A 23,498-nucleotide genomic window follows, 5' to 3' on the forward strand; every position below is an offset into this window, starting at 1 on the left:
TTGGCTGCTTGAAGGCATCTTGAACCGTTCCGACATGATCATCCCTGATGATGGAATAGCCTAGAATTATACTCAGGTAAAATAATTGCTACTTTAGAACATTACTCAATAGTTCTCAAACTACAAACATAGCTGCTCATTTTATTTTATTTTGTAGTCATCATCCCCCTGAGGATTTTGGATTGGATATTGAGCCAACAAGGAACATAAACCTTTCCGAGTTGACCTTTTACTGTCATTTGGAATGTCCTTTGCGGGCATCAGTCAAAGTCAATGGCATTCTTGCGTTGATGTAAAACAATAACCTCTGAAGAACGCACCATTAACATATCTCGCCTTGACGTGAGCCAATTTTGAAAATATTTTTCACTCAGTCATCCAAAATCAATATGGTTCAATCATGTCTAATATTCGGGCATGTCCATCTTTTCTCGAACGTAGCATTTTTTGCTAGGGAATTGCCTACATCCAAAAGACAAATGAATGCAGTTAGAATGCAAAAAAAAAAAAAAGAAATACCACAGGGCTCATCTTTATAGTCTGACCTTTAGCATCTACAAGTACATTATAGTGTGTATGAGAGGTTGAGGGAGGGGAGCAGGGCGTGTGTGAAGAGCGAATCGTGGCTCCTGACCAAGAAGATGTAGCATCATTGATCTAGCTCTCTCACAGGAGGCCCACTGCAATCAATACAGCTCCTCGTCTTCCTCCATCCTATTTATCTGTCACTGAAATTTACACGTTAGTCCGCTTGGACGCTGCATAATGACACATTTAACGAGACTGGCCAGGGATGTTTCTTATTTGCTTAGTGTACTACTTTACTCTGTTTTCCGATTTAGCAAGCCTACCTAATGATCTGTCCACTCAGTGATATATCTCCTACTTTGCGCCGGATTGGAGAAACTAGTTTTTAAACAAAATGGGCAACATGAGCAGGAAGAGGAAATAAAAGTCTTTAAAGCCTTTTTGGAGCTACTCACTTGTTTACTTTGGCAAAGAATTTTCATTTAACATGTTTTGTTACAGTTGACTGACAAGATCTTAAGATTGCCTTTATTTAACCATCCGGAGTATGTTATCTCAATATGGTGTTCCGCAGGGTTCAATTTTGTGCCCCCTGCTGTTTTCAATTTTTATTGTTTTTAAATGTTTCATGCAAAGAACTTTGTTGCAGCTGTTGGGAAAGCACTGTATATAAATAATGATGAGTTGATTATTTAGAGGAGTCAGTGGACTTCAAGGTCAAACACTTCATTTCCATTGGGAAACCAAAAGAACTTTTGATTGGCTCAGGGTCCGAGACTACAGCAGATAAACGCTAACTAAAAAAAGTCTTCAAATTTCCCGTGACCTTTCTTCAGAGACATCAAGACCAGCTTGACATCTGAGCTCATCGGAGCAAAGAAGTCTCTAATGACAGCAAAAATGTCTCATTTGGACTAATTTCGGCCGGAACGAGCCAGCGCTTCGCTTTTAGCCGCAGTGGAGCCACAGGTGTTTCTCAGCGCTGAGACACACAAACTCCACTTAGCAACCACTTTACCTTATTACCCAAAATACATCATCGGGGCCTTGTTATTCTATCAAATGGGCTCTTTACAAGAGTTCCTGACTCACATCTGGTCCTGCTTAGATCACAGATGAAACATTTTTTTTGTCTTCATCAAAGAAAAGGAAATTACTTGGTTTTTCAAATTTATCTCATCTGTTGTCCCAGAAGAGGGAAATAGCCTTCATCTTCGCTTCTGGCTCCTTCAGGCTAATAATTTAAAAGTTCCATCCCGCTCAACGTTCAGTCCACAGATTGGTGTGCTGTTGCTTCCAGGAGCCACAGCGGCGTTTGGTTGTGGCCGTTCTCCTCGATGCCGCGGGCAAACAGTCTGATCAGCTGGCATTGGACACTGCAACAACAACAAACGCAAACATCGTTTAACGATTTCATCTCATGTGGTTTTATCGCCCGTGTGGCGCGCTCTCTGACATGACAGATGGGGCGGACACGCTTAGACGATTGTGATCCATACGAGCTAATCAGACTCAAAACAATAGCCCTTTTGAAAAACTCAATTTTCACGCCGGCTAGGTGATAAAATGGACGCACAAACCTCCGCCCTAAATTAAAAGGGAGTACACGTTTAAGATGGGGAGGGTCGTTAAATTAGCATCATTACAACGCCTCGTAAGTGGAAGACAATAACGCGTGAAACAAAAGTCGCTTCGCTCATTTGACCTTAATATATTCGGAAGTTTGAGCACCTGACTTGGACGGCGACGTACGGCAGGATCTCGCCGTCACACGTCCAGTGGCTGTAGGCGAAGTTGGGCGAGCAAATCGGATTCTCGGGCGCTGTCTTTTGGGGCCCGCTCAGGTCCTCCAGCGACACCGGCTCATTGTGTAGGGGCTGGAAGCGGAACTTGCGCACCCGGTGGACCTCTACGAACGAGTGGTCGAACTGCGGACAAATTACAAATCCCAGATAAAAAAAAAAGTTAATTTCACCCCCATTATATTATAACACATCCCCGGTGATTTCTTAAGAAAAAGTTTCTTTGACTTTCCTCTTCGTTTACAAAAACAGCAGGAAGGCAAAATGGAGGCGCATTAAAGCAAATCAGCATCACAGGAGCGAGAAGACGGCAGGGTGAGAAAAAAAAAAAAAAAACGAGAGAAGAACGCATTATTTTGTCAGTCTCCCTTTTCATCTCAGTCAGCGTCGCCAAAAGGTTCACTCGTGCCCCGCAAACAATTTTCTCCAACTTCACGGGATGCCACTTTTTCGCTATTCTCATCTTCTTTCCTGTCGCCCGTTCTTGTCCGCTCACCTCCCCAAAAAAAAAAAAAGCAGAGTGACAGCCGTTTATTCGAACATCGGACTCACTTTATGACGGCGCTCTCACTTTGTATTCACGCCGGACGCTCGGCCTAAAAGTCTTTGTGACAAGGCCATGAATACGCTTAGTGGCTTCTCGCTTTTTGTTTTTCTCCGCTCGACCGAACATCGCGACTGATACGAATTGAATCGTCGGCCTGTCTCGTTCGTTCGAATAGGAAACACCGAGTTGCAAAATGCCGGAGAATTGTTTTGCAATCGTTTCGGATTAAAGACAATTAAAAGAAAAATGGACGTGACGATATTAATTGAGACATCTAACGCCTCGCAACCCAAATATTGATTTCACTCTTTGACTTTGTGTTGACTTTAAGCACATTTGAGCGAGGCAGCTGCACAGTTGATCCACTTCCTGAGGTAATAATTACTAATCGCCCAAGTTCCAACGCTATCCTGAGAGGGCCTTAGTCTGGTTCTTATGTTCCACATCTCACCCATGCAGCCATTAGCCGCATCTCCACGGGCCCACCGGGTGAAGGTTATTTACGACACGTAGGTGAGGGCACTTGAACTTAAGTGAACCGGCGTTTGCCGAGTCAGCTGCTAGCGCAGCGAGTGGGCGGGCGAGCCTAAAATGATTGACAGGAGGCTACCTGGTCTTCATTGTTGGTGTGGCGGAGGAGGTGTTTGAAAAAATCCAAGCGGGAGCACTTGCGGACCAGGATGAGGTCGGCGGTGCCGTCGGCCAAGTGGGCGGAGGGCGACAGGCCCTGCGGACTGCGGGGACACGCGCAGCTCATGTTGGCCGCGTTGATGGCGATGAATTTCCCGCGGATTTCCGTCCAGGTGTCAACGACTAGACAGGAAAAAAAATGGCAGTTTTATTTAAACAGATTTAGAGTGGACGAGAGCAGGCTAAAGAACGTGGCGGCCATGTTAGGAGGGGCAATATGGAGCTTGGTGGCGGCCATGTTAGGAGGGGCAATATGGATATTAGTTTAGCATCGACGTTAGCACGCAGGCTCGTATCTGAGTTTTACATTTCCGTTTTTTATTTTTACTCAAGTGAGTGAATGATTTTGCTGTAACCAACGCACAAAGCACCTTTCAAACTCAAACCGCCTCCACTTGGAAGCACTTAAAAATCCTTGACGTCACTGCTGTTAGCTTTTGTGTTGCCGTCCTTGCTACCGTTCCCATTTCCTGAAAACCTAATGAGTCGTAATCAACTTGACAATCCGACAAAAGTCAAGTGCGCGTCAAGAGCGAGTAACTAAGTAACTAACCGGAAAAGGCTCATAGAATTGCGTTAAGTATAACTAATTACAGTGTGGAAATGTGCCGGTAAGTCAATTGACACATCTCGACATCATAATAACTTTTAGTAATTATGAAGTCGTGAATTTTAGCCTCAGTGACAAGTAATTATTGTTGACGTAGCTCCAGAGTGTGCGGGCATTTTCTTTTAGCGGATTAAAGCGAGTCTGTACTAGTGACAAGTTTGTATTCCCACTCGGTGTGAACTTCACCGCAAATAAAGAAGTCCAGCAAACGGAAGAGTGAGCTCCATTTCCTCGTTATAAACCTCCATTGAAGAGACACTGACGTTCCTCTGAGAATCACACCCCCTCCTTTATTTTTTCTTGTTTGTTTGTCAGCTTATCAAAACGAGCGGCGGCGAAAACGTGATCGCAGACTTCTAAACGATTCATTAGAGTCACTCCGCCGAAGCGCCTTGCGAGGTGATAACACGCCTCGTGACAACAAGCCCACCGAGGCCTCCGTACAAAACAATTCTAATTAAAGTATAAAAGCAGAAATGAGGAACATAATTTGTGAACGCAAATGAGTTTTTTTTTTTTTTTAATTTTTAAATGTGCTTCATTAAGCACAACAATTTTTATTTCGCTAACTTTTTCATGAGTTTTTATTTATTATCCCAAAATCTTTTTACCTGCGTCTGACGGCTCGTCATTGTTCGTCTCCTGTAACGAGGTTTGGCGGTGGCAAACGCGGCACCTATCACATTCAAAGCATTGTGTTATATTTTGCCTCCATTAAGATTCGACATCAGAGCTCTGTCCTTCTACGATTGCTGTTTGCTATCAGCTCTTGTATTGTGTTTGCTTTTATTTACCCGGCCCGACACTGCTCCTTGTCCCTGGGGTTGCCCACATTGTCCTCAGCCGGAACGAACGAGACGGTGCCTTCATAATAGTTGTGACTCAGAAAGGTCTTTACCCCTGAAATAAAAAAAAAACACAAGAAGGCGCCTTGAGAATTGCCGCCGATATCCTTCTGTCGGCTTTGCTCAGAGCTGAAAAGACAATTTGGAGTGGCTAATTGTGCTGCCGTTTGGCTGAAATGATAATAGCGTGAGAGTCGGTATTGTGTTTGGCATCCCGGGATGCGGCTCAGGTTAGCTGCTAAAAAAAAGGATGCCGATTACTGAATGGCTGAATGTTATCGGACATATTTTTTTTTGGGGCAGCACGGCAAGACAGTTGAGTTACAGGAAATTTCCAAGTGAGTTCATTCACGGAGGCCATTGTTGTTTTTGTTACCCGACAGGTCGTAGCGAGCCGGGCCCAGCCATCTCTGCCTCTCGCTGTCAGTCTGAATGTCGGCGTAGAATCCGTAGCCCAGCAACGACACGGAATATCTGAGGAACGTGTTGTTGTGGTGTACCGAGCACACGTCCATGGGTTGGGAGTCACCTGTTGACAAAGGTGAGCGGCGTCTTCACATCCACCATTGTTATTCAACCGTGACGAAAAAAAAACAATGTCGGGAAAAGTCACACCCACCTACGATGATGTGCAAGGCGGACGTGACGGGATCGTTGGTCCCCACCGTCGCAAAGCAGATGCAATCAGTGGAGCCTGGTCAAATAACAACATAGCAGGCGTCCATTTTAAACCCTCAGCGTAACTTTTCTAAATGACTTTTTTTTTTTTTCCGACCAGAAACATTCCCAAGCTGTCAAAGTCAAATGTTAAGCGTACACTTAAGACGACTACCCATTCGACAAGCCCATAAAAGTACGTTCGGGGCCATTTATCTTTTTGTATTTAGACGAGCAGCCATATGTTCACATTAAAAGAAAAATACTTAATGTCTTGTCACAGTATGTTCCAAAAAGGCCCCCTTGGGTACGATTAAATGTACATATTTTTTATCGTCTTTGACCATTAAAAAGGTTGTAAAAACAATGTGAGCTAAAAAAAATACAAAATAGGGTTATAATAGTATGTTTTTTTTTTTTTTTTTTCTTGGGGTGACTGACCCTACTCGAGTCCCCAGTGGGAGCGCCTGCCCTGTTGCCATGGCGACCCCCTCAGGTAACGCCGGAACGCAGCGTGATCGGCGGGGGCTCGAGTTTTTTTAGCCGTCATCCGATACGGACCGAGTGCCTCGGTTCTCACGAGCGGATTCACCTGCAGGGATGATCCCGATGCGGAGGGAACACGGCGCCAATTGGGCGTCGGGCGGGTTGGGGTCGATGCCGCGCTCCGTTTGGGTCCTGGCGACCAACCCGTGTAGGATCTCGCTGAACATCCCGTCTCCGCCCACGCACACCACTCTAAAAACATGACCAGAAGACTTTTTGTCTTATAATTGTAAGCTGGAACCCGTTTAAACGAATTTATAATTACAATACATTTGGAGTGGGATTAACATTTTGTGCAATTTCCTGCTAAATGTTTTATAATAGGCACATCTTTTTTTCCCATTGACACGTTAAAAGCATCCAATTCTGTCAAGGACTCACCCATCATATTTCTCCAAATTTGCTTCTGTTTTTAAATGATCTCTGGCATGATTGGCCCGCTCCGTAACTATGGAGAGAAATAAAATAGTCATTTCCGATTAGCCCGATGACAAGGAAAAGACAATAACGGGCAGAGAAGAAAAAGTACCGCAATTTGAAGTATTTACTAGACCCCCGTTGCACAGATTGATGAACGGGACGAAAGTGGAAGCGCGCGGGCAACAACAAGAAAACCTAATTCGGGGGTCGTATATCACCCCTGCCCCCAAAACGAGCTCGGAGCCTCGAAAAACAAAAACTGAAATTCCAACTGTAAATCTGCGTGGCGCCCTTCTAATAACAACACAAATAAAAGACTCCGGTACTCCAGAGCAAAGCGTATTCACTCCGACGGCCCATCAATAGCGCCGACTACGTGTAGCCGCCGCAAACACTTATTGAATAATAGATGTGTTTGGATACCCGAGCTTATCAGCTATCAGCGCCTCCATTAAGGTGCTGGCATGATTAATGGCCGCCATAAGCCAAATCATATTCTCGCAAGCCTCTTCACGCCGACACGGGCGGCCGGCGAGAGTCATTTTTTATCGAAATGTTTAAGGTACACCTCCGATAGCCGCTCACCAATCACGTCCGTGGCGATGCAGGCTCGGCAAAACAGCGGCGCCACCTTCTGATCGTAAATGTGCTTCCCTTGCCGCTTCCCGCCGAAGGGATTGATGTACACCAGCAGGCTCTTGGGACGATTGGCTGTGAGGAGAAACGTGTTAAGATGAATCTTTTTTTTTTTTTAAACAAATGTGCACTTTGACATCAGCTTGATGAAGTTTTCATTAACAAGAGAACCTTCAAACGAGGCTGCCGGAGAAATAATGAGGGGCGTACGAAGCAATCGCGAGGCACTGCATCATTTGGTGATAAAACTTGCAAAAAGCGCCCAGACGGAAAATGCTAAATGGCTTGTTTATGGCCGACGGAGTGGCCCGGCTCACGCACGACAAACGCCCCCCCCCCTCCCCTCGCGGGAATTGCAAATGAACGCGTCGGGATTGAGGTGCGGTCACGACTCAAACGGAATCCAATCAAGCGAGTAAAACATTCAAAATGTCCTCCACGTTGCGGTTCCTAATGTAATTACGCCGCTGGAAAACGTTCAACGGTAGAGCACTCAAGGGCGGGCGGGCCCCGCCAAGACTTGTCACCTGCAAAACGAATGAACGCACGTTAACAATCAGTCGTTTTCAAAGTAAAGTTTCGTCCAATATAACTGACCATCCATCCATCCGGGGAAAAAAAAAAGTGTTCCTTGATAAAAGCACCCGTCAACATCAATTTCCGTAATTTAAAATCAATTCTCGATCTCGTTTGTCACAGGAAAAAAAAAAAGAGCAGTGTCAGCAATAAAATGTCGGTTGGTTCCTGACCAAAAATGCAAAACAAGCTATTTAATTTCAATATTTACCTTCTACTCAAAAACTGTGCTAATCTCAAATGTGAAAGAACGCAACAGCGCCATCTATAGGGATCTGCGAATCGTGCAGTTTAGAAAATAATGCAGGATCTCAATTTCAACTCTTGCAATACCGCCATTTACACGCCTGAGCCCGAGAGGGGACTGTCTGCGACAGAGCTGCTGAAAAGCAACTTTTTTTTTTCCCAGATTTGCCTCGGGACTTCCCTCGGGGGTGTCGACAAAAGAAAGAAATCCATGTTTTCTAAGGATAGTAATAACCTCCCGTCTTTGGGGAACGGGAAGACTTTGCATTTCGATCCGGAGTAGCTCACGCTGTAAAAAATACATACTTTGCGTCGACACTTGATCATTGATGGTTTGAATCCAGTGACGGCAAAGTTCCAGGTTGTCGCTGTAAAAAGTGACGTCATCACATCGCCACTGATGCGCCGTCGTCGCCCTCCTGACGTAGAAAACTGCATCGAAAGAAAAAACGATCACAATCAGTGTCATCAACGCGTAGGCGCCGTCATAAGTGCGTGGAGATGAGTCATCATGATTATTTATTTATTTGGGTAAAAAATATTCCAACGGCGACTGTTTCCTCATCGCCAAGGTCGACCCGCCAAAATCTCCCGCGGCGAAGTTTTTCCGGAATATTTACCGTCGTCACACGCTGGCAAAAATGTGCACGCCGAGCGCTTTTAATGCTCGACCGACTTGCTGAGCATTTCTTTTATCAGTAGTTTGAGTTGGATAAATGTTTTAAGAGTGGGCGGCAAATCTTTCTTATAGCCCTAAGTGGGAATGTGACGTGCCAAGTTTTTGCAAAAAAAAAATATGATGGCGAGCTTTAATGCATACATTAGCTGAATCCTTTCTTTTGGGTAGTCGCTCCAATGAGTTACGTTAATCCGATCATCTTGTTTGGCGACGATCTAATGGCTGATTGATATCTTCGACTCCCCCATCTACAAAATAGCTACTTTAGATTCTTGTTAATGTATTGCCTTTATAACTGCCCGGCCGTTTGCGGGCTTAGCATTAAGAAGATTGAACGTTCGTATTCATTCTTTTTTTTTTTTTTCTTCCCATGACATTGAAGCAGTTTTTCCTCAATACCTGTGAACGCGTGCGGATTTAGCTGAAGGTGCTTCGGCACCGCCTTGGTCTGGTCGCCGGTGTCCGTCTTGTGCACGGCGACAATTTCACACACGTGCACGGCGTGGCTGCGAGCTGCAATAACACAATTTTATAAACAGAGGAAAAAAAACAACAGTTAGGCAGCCCTGGTCATTAAAAGAATTTTTTAAGTAGAGCGTGATCCCGTTCCGCAAGTCCGTGGAGAGTGAGACGGAAGGCTCGCTTGCTGGCGGTTCCATCAAAGAATTTAATAAGGACTAATGTTGAACTTGAAAAGAAGCGAGCGTGGAAATTAAGGGCGGCGTCGCGCTGCCAATCTTTTTGCCAATTCGTTATTTTAAGGGAGACTTTGCCAAATGCTCTCCTGAAAAACTTGAAAGCTCATTTGCATACAGTTTTGGAGATCCGTTTTATATTCATCCCAACTCGGAAGCAGCTTGACTAAGCGATGGGGAAAAGACGTCGCTGGCGTGGAGTTAAAGTGACCTCTTCAACTCTCTGGCGCATTCATTCCTCCCCGAATTATGAAGTTGATATGGCCAAATGGATGGCGGGCGGGCGGGCGCCGCTACATATTATTTCTCTCCGGGGAGTCTGGCCAGGAATGGGATTTCATTTCGTTCTCAAATAAAGATGATGCGGCGCGCGGGCATGAATAAGTTTACGGCCATCGATAGTCACACTTTGACAAATAGGCGGAAGAGTGATGGCCTTGAGGGAAACGGCGGCGCGGCGGTAATACGACATTCACTCGGGCAATTTCAACATAATGTCAATGGAATTCCGTCGCCGCGTATGTGATTGCGTTACCCTCAATTACGCTTTTCCTCAATTTACACGGCAACAAATATGAAAACTGCACGCACATCCTAACATGCTGACGCCTAATTTAACGTGATAAGCAAAAGTAGATGATTAATGGTGGAAAATAATCACAGTAGAAATACACGATAAGTGGCTGACGTGTTATCTCTATCATGTTTACGATAGCGCCGATAATGCTTCTCCTCCCTGTCTTAAAGTGACACTCAAGAGGAAAGCGCCAAAGGAGTATTTTCTGCCTAGCAACAAGTGACATCACACCACATAAGAGCTGATTTTGGTGAGTAATTTTGAATACAGTTTATTTTTCACACACACTTGGATATGTGCACTCGAGTCCACAATAATCCCATCAGCACACACACATCCAGAACACATCCCCTCCACATGCACATTTGCCCAAGTTCGGAGCCGAGCGAAGTCCTCTAAGCTACACGCTAAGCCCCTCGGCCGTACAAGGCCCAGATCCTCTCCGCTCCGCTCTGACATCCTTCCCTTTGTGCTCCGAAAGGATCTTAGTAATGGCGCCGGGCCACGGCGAGTCTCCTATTCACGCCGCGCCGCTCAGTGTGGCGATTTTCAGCTCAATAGGTCGCCTCGCCGCCGAATGTCAGGTTTTTTTAGGAAGCGGGATGTGTTTGTGTGCTCATGGAGAGAGATTATGGCAAAAATAAGTCTCGGACTGAAAAAGTAGGTTGAAGACGGGACGAGCTATCGGTGCGGTATCGATGTAAACGAGGCATTGGCGCGTTCCACGTTGGCTCTCATAATGAATGTAATCCACTAATCTGTTTTCATTGGGACCACACTCGATTTAAATCCTCAGGCTTCTTGTTCCCATCCTGTCACATGAGCCAGATCATTGCAATGTTAGAGAACACAAAAAATCCAGTTGTTTGATTCCCTAACAGAAAAAAAAATTATGACGGAACCCTCCCCATAAAAAGAGACCAAATTTCGTCGTGTCACATTAAATGAGGGCGCCGATGTGCTCGAACGGTAATTAAGAAAGACAAAAGTGCTTTCTTAGAACAGCCGAACAAAGAGGACCTTTATGTTCATGAAATGGGCCTTAGAATGCATTTGGGAGTAATCGCAACGGCCGTAAGAGCGCCGTTCGGCATTCTCACAATTGATGTGCGGCAGAATTCCTCACACAAGGCTTGTCTCGTCACACCTTCCTTCAGCCTGACCAAAAAAAAAATAACGTATTGATATTCCGCTCCACTCCCTTGCCCTGTCCGCCCCCCGCTTGTACACAGTGGACGGCTATGTAATCCCTTTTCCGCCACTGCGTGTTGGCAACAGCAATGTGTTGGAGAACAAGTTGAAGGAAAAGCCGCCGCTCGCTGTGCCATTTTCCTTTTTTCACGTATCTGCCTCCAAGCCGCGTGCGAGCGACAAGATAAGTGATGTGGACATCCGTACCAAAAAAAAAAAAAGGGATAAAATGTGAATGATGAGGATAGCGATGCACCGCCGCCGGAAGGTCTCCACCCTTTTGCGTTGATTCATTGTGTAATTAGCTTCCTTCCTCTGTCTATTGACCCCAACTGCTGCAGGTAAATAAATACAATCACGGCAATAAAAAAAAAAAAAAAAAGCCCGGAATGCGGTGTAAACCTCCGCTTTACCCAATCTCCAGCTGTCTGGCATTCCAAGCCGGACTGTCAAACAGGCCGGCTCGGCTTCACTCGACCAGATGGAGACGAGAGGACAGGCAAGGTGGAACGGGAGCGCTGTCGCTCGCGTGCTTAAACTACAGCTGGGTTAGCCGTGGAGATTTTCCAGATCTACCAGCTCCATCAGTTCCTACAATTGAGGAAGAAAAAACAAAAAAAAAAAACACTGCCTAGCCAAACAATGCGGTTAAACTTGCACGGCTACAGCAACAATAAGTCCAATCAAAACTTACCCTACCTGTTATGGTTGCCACATGAGGATAGCGAAGTGATTGTGCAACTATGAAGCAAATATCTCGACCCCCCAGTCCGAATCCCACCCTTACATTTGACTGATAGCTGCTCTGATTCAAGAAAATCCACTTAAATGTCAACAGCGCCGTCGCGGTCCGCAGCCACGACGCACGAGTGACGTTTACGACTTATAACGAGTTGATGTTTACACGCGCTGGATGTTTGGTTGAAGGGGAGGACAAACATGAGAAACAGGCCAAAGTGAGGCTGTCGTGTCAAACGTATGACGTGATTCCCCCGAAGATACAATCTGTGAGTAATTGTCCTACTCTGGTTAAACCCGTATCTGCTTTTCCATCCATCAGCCGTGTCATTTGGATGCACGCATTCGGGATATTCAATGTGACAAAAACAACCTCCCCCCCACCCCCCCCACCCCTACACACACTCATCATTTGCATACCAAACAGGATTACTTCCAAAACGCTGGGCATAAAACTAGTACAGTATCCTGTTTCTTGAAAAAAAGCAGACAAATATCCCCGGGGTTGTTTTTTACAAATTAGAATAAGACCGCTGCAAAGAAAAAAAAAGTCAGTACAAAAAAAAAAAAATCCCATTGGCAATAATGGAAAGTGAATATGTTGCATGCTCACATGACCTTTGTTAAAGGTCATGTAGCCAGAACCTTGCTAACATAGCGATGCTATATCACAAATTTCTAATTTTCCCCACAAAAAATATTTGAGTAAAACTAACCCCGTTAAAAGACGCCATGTGACTATTTTGATCCAATTTGTCTCCAGTTTTGAGTCCCTCCTCCAAGTTCCCGGTGACACGCTGCGGTCGCAACGATCACCGGGAGACATTTTGATGTGACCAACTTGGAACATTGGTTCAATAAAAAGAAGTGTTTATGGCGGCATATTATCGGGCGCTTGATACCACTTTGAAGAAGGTCAATGGCCAAGTTTAAAGTGAAGTGTACCAACGATAATTGCCCCGCCGGATACGCTACAATGATCTTAGGCTGGGGAACTCGTTTACATGAGCAAACATTAACCCGTCTGCTAATACTCGTGTTTGCTTTGATGGGGCGTGCCCAAAAAAAAAAGTACAAACAGAAGATGATTAATAACTACTAATAAATTAATTAAGATTCTAATCTAAAAAAAATATGGGTAGGTAGCTGGATTGATTGGAAAAGTCTACACACCCCTGTTCAAATCACAGGTTTTTGCGATTTGAGAAATAAATACTATACAGAGGTGAAGTCAAAAACAAAAAGAGTGAGACACCAGTGCGCACACCCCGTAACTGTCATAAATTTTTAGTAGCGTTGTTATAATGGATGATGTAATACGATTACAAATATGCAAAATAAATATGATTCCTACGAGGTACATACAGTAGAAAAACAAATAAATAAATGATCAAGTTTTTGACATATTCTAAAAACAGATGTGACTTCTCTAAGTATAAACTTACCTGTTGGGGAAGTGCTGCCAGAACTTCTCCTCCAGTTCTTTTTAATATCCTTCCATGCAAGAAAATCCCGATAAAGAGCCACCTGTACCTGCCCGTACTTGTGGAAAAGGTCTGACAACAACACTATACTCCCATTATCCATTATTCAGTCAACGCTCGCAGCTGCCACCATAACAGGCTGAGCTCACTCAGTACATGCGGTTTGGTGTGTCTTGTCTCATGCTGTCAGGGGAACTCGTTTGGCGCAAAGATTTTGTACAAGCAAGAGGTGATTCACACCAGGAAGAAAAAAAAGTTTCCCCACCTCAGAGTGCAGCTTGTTGAGCCACTATCATATCAGACTAATAAACCAGCTAGGCATGAGTTTATGTGTTATTAATACCTGTTTATCCCATTGTGGAGAATTAACCAGACCAGGGAAAGGGACCGAGTGAGTATTCATTGGCTTGAGTTTGACAGCGAAACAAATTCTACACATCAGCATAATAAGCTCTCATGACCCAAGGCAACGAAGCACCCTGCCACTAGGGGGCCCCCAAACTTATACAACATCTCATTTGTTTTTTTTATTTTCCCCATGATGTGGTGACCTCAGGTGGTGTAATATCATTGCAAAATATAGTCCCACTTGGAATTTGAGACCCCTGTGGAAAAATAATGTGGAAAAAGTTGCTTTGGGCTCCTAACAACTACAACAACAACAATACTAACCTACTCACTCTGGAAAATAGAAATAAAACAACCCTGAGTCCCTTTAATGCCTTTATCTAATACAACAATACATTATTGATGGCAAATTTTTGTTTTGGCCTGTATATTTTGACTCAAAATAGTAGGAAGTTTTTTTTTTTTGCTAAATTCCTAACGTTGGTGGTCTCCCATTTGATTGTTGACACCACTTTTTGCTTTATCAACAAAGCTACAATATTGAATAATGACGTCATCGGCTCCTCATACAGGTCTCACTTCTGATTGGCCGTCGAAGACGCGGCCAATCACAGACGCGCTTACTCGCGACGAGCCAGTATCAACATGGCGGCGCTCTGAGTTTTACAGGAAGCAACCTGGTGTAAATAAAAGCTGAATTTGACGGTTTGCCAGTAGCGACAGCGTCCGGGCGTCTTTGTTTAGGACCGGTCGGACCCGAAGGGGAAAATGTCGGGTGACGGAAACAAAAAGCAGTTTTGGAAAAGGAATGCGGCGAAGGTTCCCGGCAGGTGAGTGACGTGTTCCCCTACGAATAGCTACATTAGCCTAGCGAGGCTAATTCACGTTCAGCAACCCTTGCTGGGATACAGCCTTAAGGTTTAACTTGTCAAGCTGGCAAATATAACAATCGCGGCTTTCACACTGCTTGCGTGTTCTACACATTCGCCTCGTTGCGGGAATCACACGTCACAAGCCGGCCGAACATGCGATGCTAATAGCGGCTATAGCAATCACAGACTTGTCATTTCACAACAGCACAAATCAGATCAGATTTGACAACAACATGGCTGCACTGGCTTTTATAGTCGCGATCATAGATCAGCATGTGCATGGACGCCCTGACAGTTCATTCCGTGTCTTTCTGTGTCACTTTCCTCAGCATTCAGCATGTGTATGGCGCACAGCATCCCCCTTTTGACCCACTTCTTCACGCTAAGTAAGTGCAACTAGTGTGTGTGTGTTTGTATGTAAGTGTGTGTGGAGGGGGGGTTGGGTGTGGTGCATTGACTTCTCTCTTACTACAGTTGCTTGGTATTTTGGTATCATTTGTCCTGGAGGAGGAAGTGGCCTTACCAGAAAATCAAGTTGTGGTTCAACTGCTTTGTATGGCCTAATGAAATCTCAGTTCCAGACTATTTGTTTATTTTGTTTACTAGGTGCATAGTGGCCCCTAAGCTGAAATTTAAATGTGCAACAAGAGTTACTGAGATCTGATTTACCAATAATCATCATCATCATGATGTTTTTGTCAGTTTGATTAAAGCTGGCCAGAGGCCATCTCCCTCCACGCCGGGCAAGCCAAAGAAGGCCACGACGTTCCAGGAGTTTGAGAGCATCACAAGCGACGCCTGGGATGTCGGTGACGACGACGACGAGCTGCTGGCTATGGCCGCGCAGAACCTCAACATCGAGGTCGTCATGGAAACCGCCAATAAGGTAACCCTGGCATTCTCCGGTCGCCCGGCGAGCGGCACGTCAAACTTTGGCCATCCTCTGCGTAGGTGATTGAGAATCACAGCAAGTTGCAGGAGAGACAAAAGCTGGACGACCCCCAGAGGGACGACGATCCGCAGGAGGAGACGGCGTACGACGATGAGGAGGATGAAGAAGACGAGGAGGGAGACTTGACCAGTCCGGAGGTTTCCTTCGCTTTCCCGGGCAGCCTCGACACTGAAGGTCGCCTGGTAAAATCCCACAGCGAAGCTCCCATTGGATCACCGAAAGGTTAGCGCCTCTTTTTCCCCGACTTTTTCTTTTCACTCTATGTGATGCTTTGATTTGCAAGCCACGAGGCCACAGATTAGCAAGGGGAACATCAAGCCAAAATGTGCATAGTCCTCTTACTTAGATTTGCGTCTTTACAACCCAAGCTGTCAACTGGAGTCGTATTCTCATTATTATATAATCACGTTTAGTTGTAAGGGGGTGAATTAGGGCTGAAGGGGGGGAGAAGAAAAAAAAAATCATTGAAACTGGAGTTGCGCCTGTGAGGTGAGCAGCAAATTACACCATTAGATGATGCAAATGATTTCTGGCAGCGCATCGTCGGAGAGAAGTGCCGGAGCAACTTGACGACAGGCCAGAATTGAACTCGTCTGATGTTCGGAGCGTTCTCGGCAGCCGCCTGTCTGCGCTCGCGTTTATGGCGTTCAAATGATTCGGAAGCGGGGAGCTTGTTGTTTGGGGGCGCAATTATCGCTCGGCAGGCATTCGTACAGCAGAGCTTTCAAAGTTAAGAGTTGAACCAAAATGTTGTGGGGGGGTGAAAAATACTGGGAAACCTTGTTAAAAAGTGAAATGATACTGAGAAACCAAAATGTGATGTTCATGTGGCTGCGCAGTAAAATTTGACATGACATTCGAAAATTAATTTCACTTATTTCAATGATGATTAAAAAAAAAGGAATTTGTAAAGTTTTACCGATATGCTTCTGAATAAAGGCACGGAGGGTCGACAAAGGTTTGCGATCTTCATTGCACTCTGCAGCACTGCGACGTGTTATTCAAGCGGAATAAAAAGTAAGTTATTATCAATACAGTACAGATCGTAACATGTACATTCGGGCTGCCGTGTTATGATTACATAAACAGACCGCTGCCCTCCGGCGCTCCTTCTCATCTCCTTGGAGACGACGCGGCCCCGAGCTGGCACGCGCCGTCGGATCGCAGCGATATGCGCATATGTAAGACAAGTTATTTTACACCCGCGTGATGCAAAAAGTCAACGTGAGAGATGTAAACCTGAATAAATAAATAAATGGCGGGTGCATCCAGCAGGTGGGCAAACACTACGCACATTGTGGTGGTGGAGGGGAGGGGAGGGGGGGGGGGCAACCGCCAGTAATTATCATCATTTTCACCAGGCGACGCGCTCGGAGCGAAACGACATTAAAAGAAAAATGGTCACATGCGTCGTTTTCATAAAGGAGATTTGGATGGCATGCTGCAATGTAGTACGTAATCTTGCCTTCGGCGCATTTTCCTCCTCTAATGTAAAATGGGTCATTCTTTTGAAAAGAACCCACCAGCTTGAAACCCCCCCCCTCACAAAAGCGACATTTTATTCATTCATAGCGGACTTGTGTACTGTGTATGCATATGATGTAATATACATATAAAATCTTTTTTTTTTTTTCTCTCTCTCTCTCTTTCAGATGCAGCAGGTGAGCACGCAGCCCTGTACAGACAGCGCTCTCTGCCACACCGGCCCGTCATCCCGCTCGTGGCGCGCATGGCCGACCAGAACACATCAGGCACTCCAGCCATGACGGAAAGGGAAGCGTCACGTCTGGATAAGTTCAAGCAGTTGTTGGCTGGCCCCAATACAGATCTGGGTAAGAGACGAGCCGAAGTCTCGACAGCCGCTATCTGCTAAGCAACCGTCGGCCCATTGTGAGAACGGCGTACTCGTTGAACTCCTCGCAAAATCTTCGCTCAAAGCCTCTTTCGTCGTCACGCCTCGAGTGGTTTCCCCGCGGCGCCTGGAGAGCACTCGAGAGAAAAAAGGAGCACGTGAAGGGAATTAGCGCTTAGCAACTAATGAGTCACGCGCTCGCGCCCAACATGCAAAGTGTCGGGAATAGTTCGAAGCAGAAACGACGTGTTTTAATTAGCTCGGGCGCCTCGCCTTTGTTTTGCGAGAATGCTCTTTGTCCTCGTTCATCGCAAACGAAACATTAGCAGCGAGCCGGCCGTGTCGCGCAGGAGTCCAAATTGGTTAGCGGTGTCACCCGGGCTGCCTGTCGTCTGGGGCGCCCGCGAAAATGTCAGCGCACTTAAGCATGGTGGTGTTCTTCATGCCTCGGACCATTTCGTGTTTTTGTAAAACTCCGTTGGCGACGGCAGTCTGCTTAGCATGTAAGGTCACGCGTAGGGCGATGACCTGTGCAGAAAGGGGCTGATTGATGTCAGGTGGGTTGCGGCTCATTATCCCCCCCCAATGTCCTGAGGCTAGCCTGTCTGCCGTGTGATACGAGCCGTGGAAAGCGCCAGAAAACTGGAGGGAGGTGGCGGCTTGTGGGCCGGGGACAACTTGGACCGGCGTCAAATCGCCGGCGTTTACGCCACATGATTTTTGCTCGTACGAGACTCGGGAGCAGCTCTCGCTTGGTGGCGTGAATGCAGCTGTTGCCATGGCGACGCTCCTCCTCATCCCTCCCCTCGCAACTCGTCCTAACTTTTCCCTCGTCCCTGTTGTATCAGGTCCTCGTTTGTCTCGTCGTTTTCGCCGCCTTCTCGGCAGCCCCCACGCGCAACCGGTGGCCAAAGTGCCACGCGTCAATTAAAAATAAATGCACACTTTTTTTTTTTTTTTTCTCTCTCTTCATCCTTTGCTCTGTTGGGGGTGCTGCGGCGCTTTTCTTTGCGGCAGCCACAGGCCAAAAAAGACCTCTCTCTCTCTCTCTCTTCACTTTGCATCTGCTCCACGATGTGGTCAGCACGTGCCAAAACGGTGATGTAACTCTGTTTAATGCAGTGCTGATGATGGCGGGCTTTTGTGTGTGCGCGTGGCCTTTTTAGTGGCGTCTGGCACGGGGAAAAGTGCAGAAGCCCTAACGCGGCGTTCTACTTTGACGCAGCACTTTGAAAAAAAAAAAATGCAGTTAGATTATGTTTCTAAATCATTCAGCCCTTTTTCTTAGTCAAGGCTACGCGTGCCTGGAATGTTAATCATCCAAATAAATAGCACATAGAACCGAGGAAGAGCTGAATGAATCGATCTTTTTTTATTTGTATATATCGAATGAGGAGATCGTGTTTAATCCACAGCGGCCGCAATCGGCATATCTGTCGCATGGCTAATTCAGTGTGGATTTTTTTCTCGAACGCTCGTTCAAATTGTGTCACTTGATGAGGCTTTTTCATTGTCAGTCACTCGATGAGTGAATTGTGCGAGCCGGCGCTCACGTTAGCACGCCGCTTGTTCATTATCTTCTGATTTCACCGAGCATAATTCATTACGCGTTCGACTCTTCTTCAGTTGCCGCGCACCATGTCGGTACATCGCCAAGTGAACGTAACGGAAACTAAAAGCGAGGCTAACGCACGCACTCAATCGGGTTGGCTGAGCGGGTATAATCGGGATGGATGGAGGGGTGAGGATTTTTTTTTTTTAACAATTCTTGCGGGTTTACGAGCCTTCTGCTCCCTGGCGGAAGCGCCTCGTCCTTCCCAGATGAGTTAGGTGGTCCAAGAACGTCGCGCTGCATTGAAGGTTTATAGGCGGCGGTCTTAAATTTTTTTTAACACACCGGATGGTAAAGATGTCACTCGTAATAGCATTGTTTTTTTGACCTCTCACAATCGTTTCAAACGGCAACAATGGATGGCATTCACCTTCACATCATCGTCAAATTGAATTCGCTTGCGAAATTTCAAGTCAATTCAGCTTGTTTTGGTTTTCCCTCACTAAATTACAGCACCCCCTTCTGGACAAAGTAATAGTCACTTTTTTTCCCCCTTCTTAATTCTACTGTAATACAAGATGGTGAGTTGTTTAAAAAAAAAGAAAGTTTTTGTAGCTGTGACTAATACAAAGCTTTGTGGCTTTCTAGTCTAGATTTTTTTTTTTTTTTTTTTTTTTAACAGGTTTGTGCCAAAACCTTGTTTTGCCCCAGTGATCTCGCTCCATCTGAATGATGCCTGAATAGTGCATGGCTCCGGCCCGCCAACCCCCTCACCTCCCGCGCCCGTCAAACTCGCCGCTCAGCCGACGCTGACTGACAGCTCTTCTTACGTCCTTGCTGACGTCCGGCCTTCGAACCGGACGCGTGTTGTGTTTTTGCACCAGTCGCACAAGCGTGCGCTCAGGCGTAATGCATATCAGTCAACCCTTGGCCTTGTAATGCTAATGTTACAGGTTATTTTTTTTTTTTCTTTTTATACATTAGTTGACCAACCTTCCGGGGTCTGACGGCAAGATAAACATCCACCGTACTAATCACGCTAATTCCACAATAACGTGACGTTTCATCGGACCCACCGGGGAGATTCGGCCTTGACGTCCTCCCCCACTTGCTATACTTGGGAATGATTGTCTGCGGGCTAAATTGCCTGTAAAGTCTTCCTCTGCCTTCGTGAGCTGCCCCTCCATTTCTTTCTATAGAGACCACTTAAAGAGACGCCTTGAAAATTGCAATTAGTGGAGTTTGCACGTTCCGACACAAATTAAAAAAAAGGGCTGGTAGACTTGGCAAATTCCGTCCGCCGCCACGCATTGTTAACTTTGCTCATCAAACCCGACAAGGACAGCTAGCCCGGCCGCCTCCGGGACAGTTGTAGAAACTTTCTCACCCACGACAACAGATTAATTTTCAAAAATGACATGAAATGTATTCCAGCGGTAGCCGGGGCACGGCCGTCTCATTCATAATGCACAAGAGGCGCCCTCAGAGTTGTCGGAAGAGGTGAGTTAGCTTGGCGCTAATAAAACGACACGCGCGATTCCACCCCGCGCGTCCTGTACGTCTCTGCCTCCCGGGAAATTGAATTGTGCTCTTCTCAATTTCGGCAGAACAGGCGGCCAGATGCTTGCTGGCGTGTATTTCGAAATTATTTTCCCCAACGTGTATAGCGGCTTGCAAATGATCTAGTCTGAGCGCTGCCTGCTCTGTCTCTAATGTAGCATATGAATGTTTACAACCGTTTGGGCTGAGTGATTTGGATTCAGGATTGATCCAAAACCCCGTCGGAGAGAGTTTGTCAGATTTTTTTTTTTTTTTTGCCGCTATATATTTGCAATCCCCCCTGCCATCATCCAAGAGTGCCGTAGTCTCGGTGCCATCAGGATGTACCATTAACCGACTCTGCCCTCCTCCTATGGTGAGATTAATGCCAGGTGCGAGAAATATAACATAGTTTAATTAAGCCCGAGTCCACAAGATTCATGGACTCATTTCCTTGTCTGACAGTGCAAATGAAGGTTCAAAGGGTGCACGGTAAGAGAAGGGGACACCCTTGACTAGCTTTTAAAAGAATAATGAATGCAGAGCTGCTTGTAGGATAACGATTCCACCCTTAATGACTTCGGCTCGGGCGAAAACGGTACATAACTTCCCCGCGGCTGTCCCCCGACCACATAAAGGCGCATGTCATTGGTGGCAAACTAATGACGCGTTCGAAAAAAAAAAAATATGTGAGCGATTCTGCCGCTGATCTGCGTTTTTAGACTCACACCACCAAATTCCTCTCATGGTTGCGATTTCAAACGGCAGACAAACTTGATGCATTTTCTTCTTCAAAACTTTTCTCCTTTAACTTTATGATTGACTGAACAAAATAAGAGCCCGTTATCTAAAAGAAAACCAAGAAGGGGTAGTAAATCACGAGTGAATCTTTACATAATTAAAATCTCATCAGGCAAGGTAAGCGAGAATTATTTTTTTAAGACGGAAGAAGCGCAAACAAATGGCCGCTTCCATCGAGCAAGAAAGCTTTAATGCATTTCACTCAATTTGGCCAATGGATCCAACCTCTTGCTATTTAGCTGATTTCTATTTCCCATCCCGCTATCTGTCTCGGACTTCATTGCGTTTTGCCTTGAAGAACAGGCCGGGCGCAGTCGTTTGGCAGCGCTAATCAATACCGTTCACTCTCCTTATCAATTCCTCGACTCTGCTTTGAATGCAAGTCTTGGAACTATTTGCTTTATTTATTAGGTAGTTGTCTACCCTTTTTTTTTGCTTTTGAAAAGTTTGTCTTGAGGGTCTTCCAAATCTTTATAAAAAGGAACCAGATCTGACTGTTAAATTTAATGAGCCACGAATGATTTTGTGACTGCTCCGTATTGATCAACATATTTTTTATTTTTGCAAAAATGACTCAAGGCTGTTTTTTTCTGTTCTGCAGAAGAGCTTCGGAAACTCAGCTGGTCTGGAATCCCGCGACAAGTCCGACCAATCGCGTGGAAGCTCCTTTCGGTAAGTTTTGGTCTTATAGATTTCTGCAAAAAGAAAGACCAATGAACCATAAATTGATACGACGGTTGATTTTTCTCCTCCGAAATTGCAACCTTTGCGATATGAAAATTGCTTTCTGCTCCACCGCGATGTCGATTTGAATTGGATTAATTAGCAAAACGTGCGTTTGTTTAGCTGTAATCTTGGAAGAAACACAACTATGCAAACAAAAGTGCACACACAGCCGCTTGCGCTAATAAACTTGTACAAATAATAATAAACACATAACAGATGATCACCACACACAGGCAGGCACATAAAGTTGCTGTCATCATCTTTCTCCCGACCCTGCTCCCTTTTTTTTTTTTTTTTTTGATTTATGAAGACTGCTAACAGTTTGAGTTTTTTTTATTTATTTAAAAAAAAAACTTGAATAGGAAAAATTAATTGCGAGGAACCAATAATTTATTCATGAGACACTCTGTGTGTTTACTCATTAAGCCATTGTTGTGTCGTACGGCTGCGAGTCTGCCGAGAGATGACGGGCTTTTTGAGCACCGTGACTCTCCCATTAATTACCGCACAATAGCTAATGTGCCGCAGAAAAGATGCCATTAAAGGTGTGAGCGCCTGGCTGTGTTGTGTGGCGCTAGCTAGCTGGCGTGACGCTAGCCGACTGGGGGTGGGGGGGGGGGCACTGAGGGCGTCCTGCCACAGTATGGCAAGCGTCCTCACGTTTTTGAGATGGAAGTATATGCGTGCTTGCATAAAGGCAACCGCAAGGGCTTCCCTGTGGAGAAATGAATGTTAATGAAAGTAGGAAGTCGGCTCGGGCACACAAGCAACACAGCAGGCAATGGAATTATGACTTGACCTTTTCCTCGGCAAGTTCTTCCCCATTTGGTCCAAAGCTTTGTCATTATTAGTCAGTACATTAGGGAAAAATGGCCCTAAGCTTTTTTTTTTAATGTTGCCATTACTCGATTAAAAAGAAGAGGCTCATGTTTGCAGTATACACGATGGTCACGTCAAGTCTTCAATTTCAATTAAAAATGGATTTGTTATAAATGATCACCATTTATTTCATAAAATAATGAGTTACAACAATTCTTAGAAGGTGTGATGAAATACATGTCGTTATAAAATATGAATGAACTTACTGTAAATTATATTTTATAATGGGAAGATACAGTTTGATTCGATTCACTCACAATTTTTCAACTCCAAATTAATTCACCGTTTTTTTATTTCACCCATAAGCAATGACTACCATTTCTGGTGGTGACGATTTGAAGGTTTCTTTGAATTTAAAATGTTTATCGTCACTGTTCCAACAAGCTTAATATGGGTTTTCTAGCCCACCTGGTGAGGATTTCAATAGAGACCTTGATCTCGGCGTCTGAATTATCACAGGGTTAAACCCAAAGCTGGGATTAAATCTCGGCGTCCAAAAAGCACTCATAT

The 23,498-nt window shown here is 45.3% G+C and overlaps 2 protein-coding genes across 6 annotated transcripts in view; one reads left to right on the forward strand and one right to left on the reverse strand.

Moving 5' to 3' along the window:
* The window catches only part of tbc1d22a (TBC1 domain family, member 22a), a 61,224-nt gene that overhangs the window by 6,731 nt on the left and 30,995 nt on the right, over positions 1–23,498 (forward strand). For 3 of the 4 annotated variants that reach the window (XM_088367606.1, XM_088367608.1, XM_088367607.1), the window contains exons 4-11: positions 5,406–5,563; positions 10,225–10,304; positions 14,388–14,645; positions 15,017–15,073; positions 15,390–15,573; positions 15,639–15,861; positions 17,292–17,471; positions 21,985–22,055. In XM_088367606.1, coding sequence (XP_088223732.1) covers positions 14,584–14,645; positions 15,017–15,073; positions 15,390–15,573; positions 15,639–15,861; positions 17,292–17,471; positions 21,985–22,055 — 777 coding nt within the window. In that variant the 5' untranslated portion in view covers positions 5,406–5,563; positions 10,225–10,304; positions 14,388–14,583. The remainder of the gene's footprint in view (positions 1–5,405; positions 5,564–10,224; positions 10,305–14,387; positions 14,646–15,016; positions 15,074–15,389; positions 15,574–15,638; positions 15,862–17,291; positions 17,472–21,984; positions 22,056–23,498) is intronic. The other variant, XM_088367610.1, reaches the window with a different exon arrangement.
* Positions 967–13,876, reverse strand: cerk (ceramide kinase). Of its 2 annotated transcripts, none has more exons than XM_088367611.1 (13): positions 13,429–13,876; positions 9,182–9,295; positions 8,410–8,535; positions 7,231–7,356; positions 6,607–6,673; positions 6,272–6,417; positions 5,642–5,716; positions 5,399–5,551; positions 4,972–5,077; positions 4,789–4,853; positions 3,488–3,690; positions 2,260–2,456; positions 967–1,904 (listed from the first exon to the last, which is right to left on the reverse strand). In XM_088367611.1, the coding sequence occupies exons 1-13, from the start codon at positions 13,568–13,570 to the stop codon at positions 1,796–1,798; spliced, it is 1,629 nt and encodes a 542-aa protein (XP_088223737.1). In that variant the 5' UTR covers positions 13,571–13,876; the 3' UTR covers positions 967–1,795. The 2 variants fall into 2 exon arrangements, with proteins under 2 accessions (XP_088223737.1, XP_088223738.1); XM_088367612.1 differs by lacking the exon at positions 13,429–13,876 and adding an exon at positions 11,659–11,906.

This window comes from Syngnathus floridae, chromosome 22 (genome assembly GCF_059516105.1).
Source record: "Syngnathus floridae isolate MCC-2025c chromosome 22, RoL_Sflo_1.0, whole genome shotgun sequence".
Classification (NCBI taxonomy): Eukaryota; Metazoa; Chordata; class Actinopteri; order Syngnathiformes; family Syngnathidae; genus Syngnathus; species Syngnathus floridae.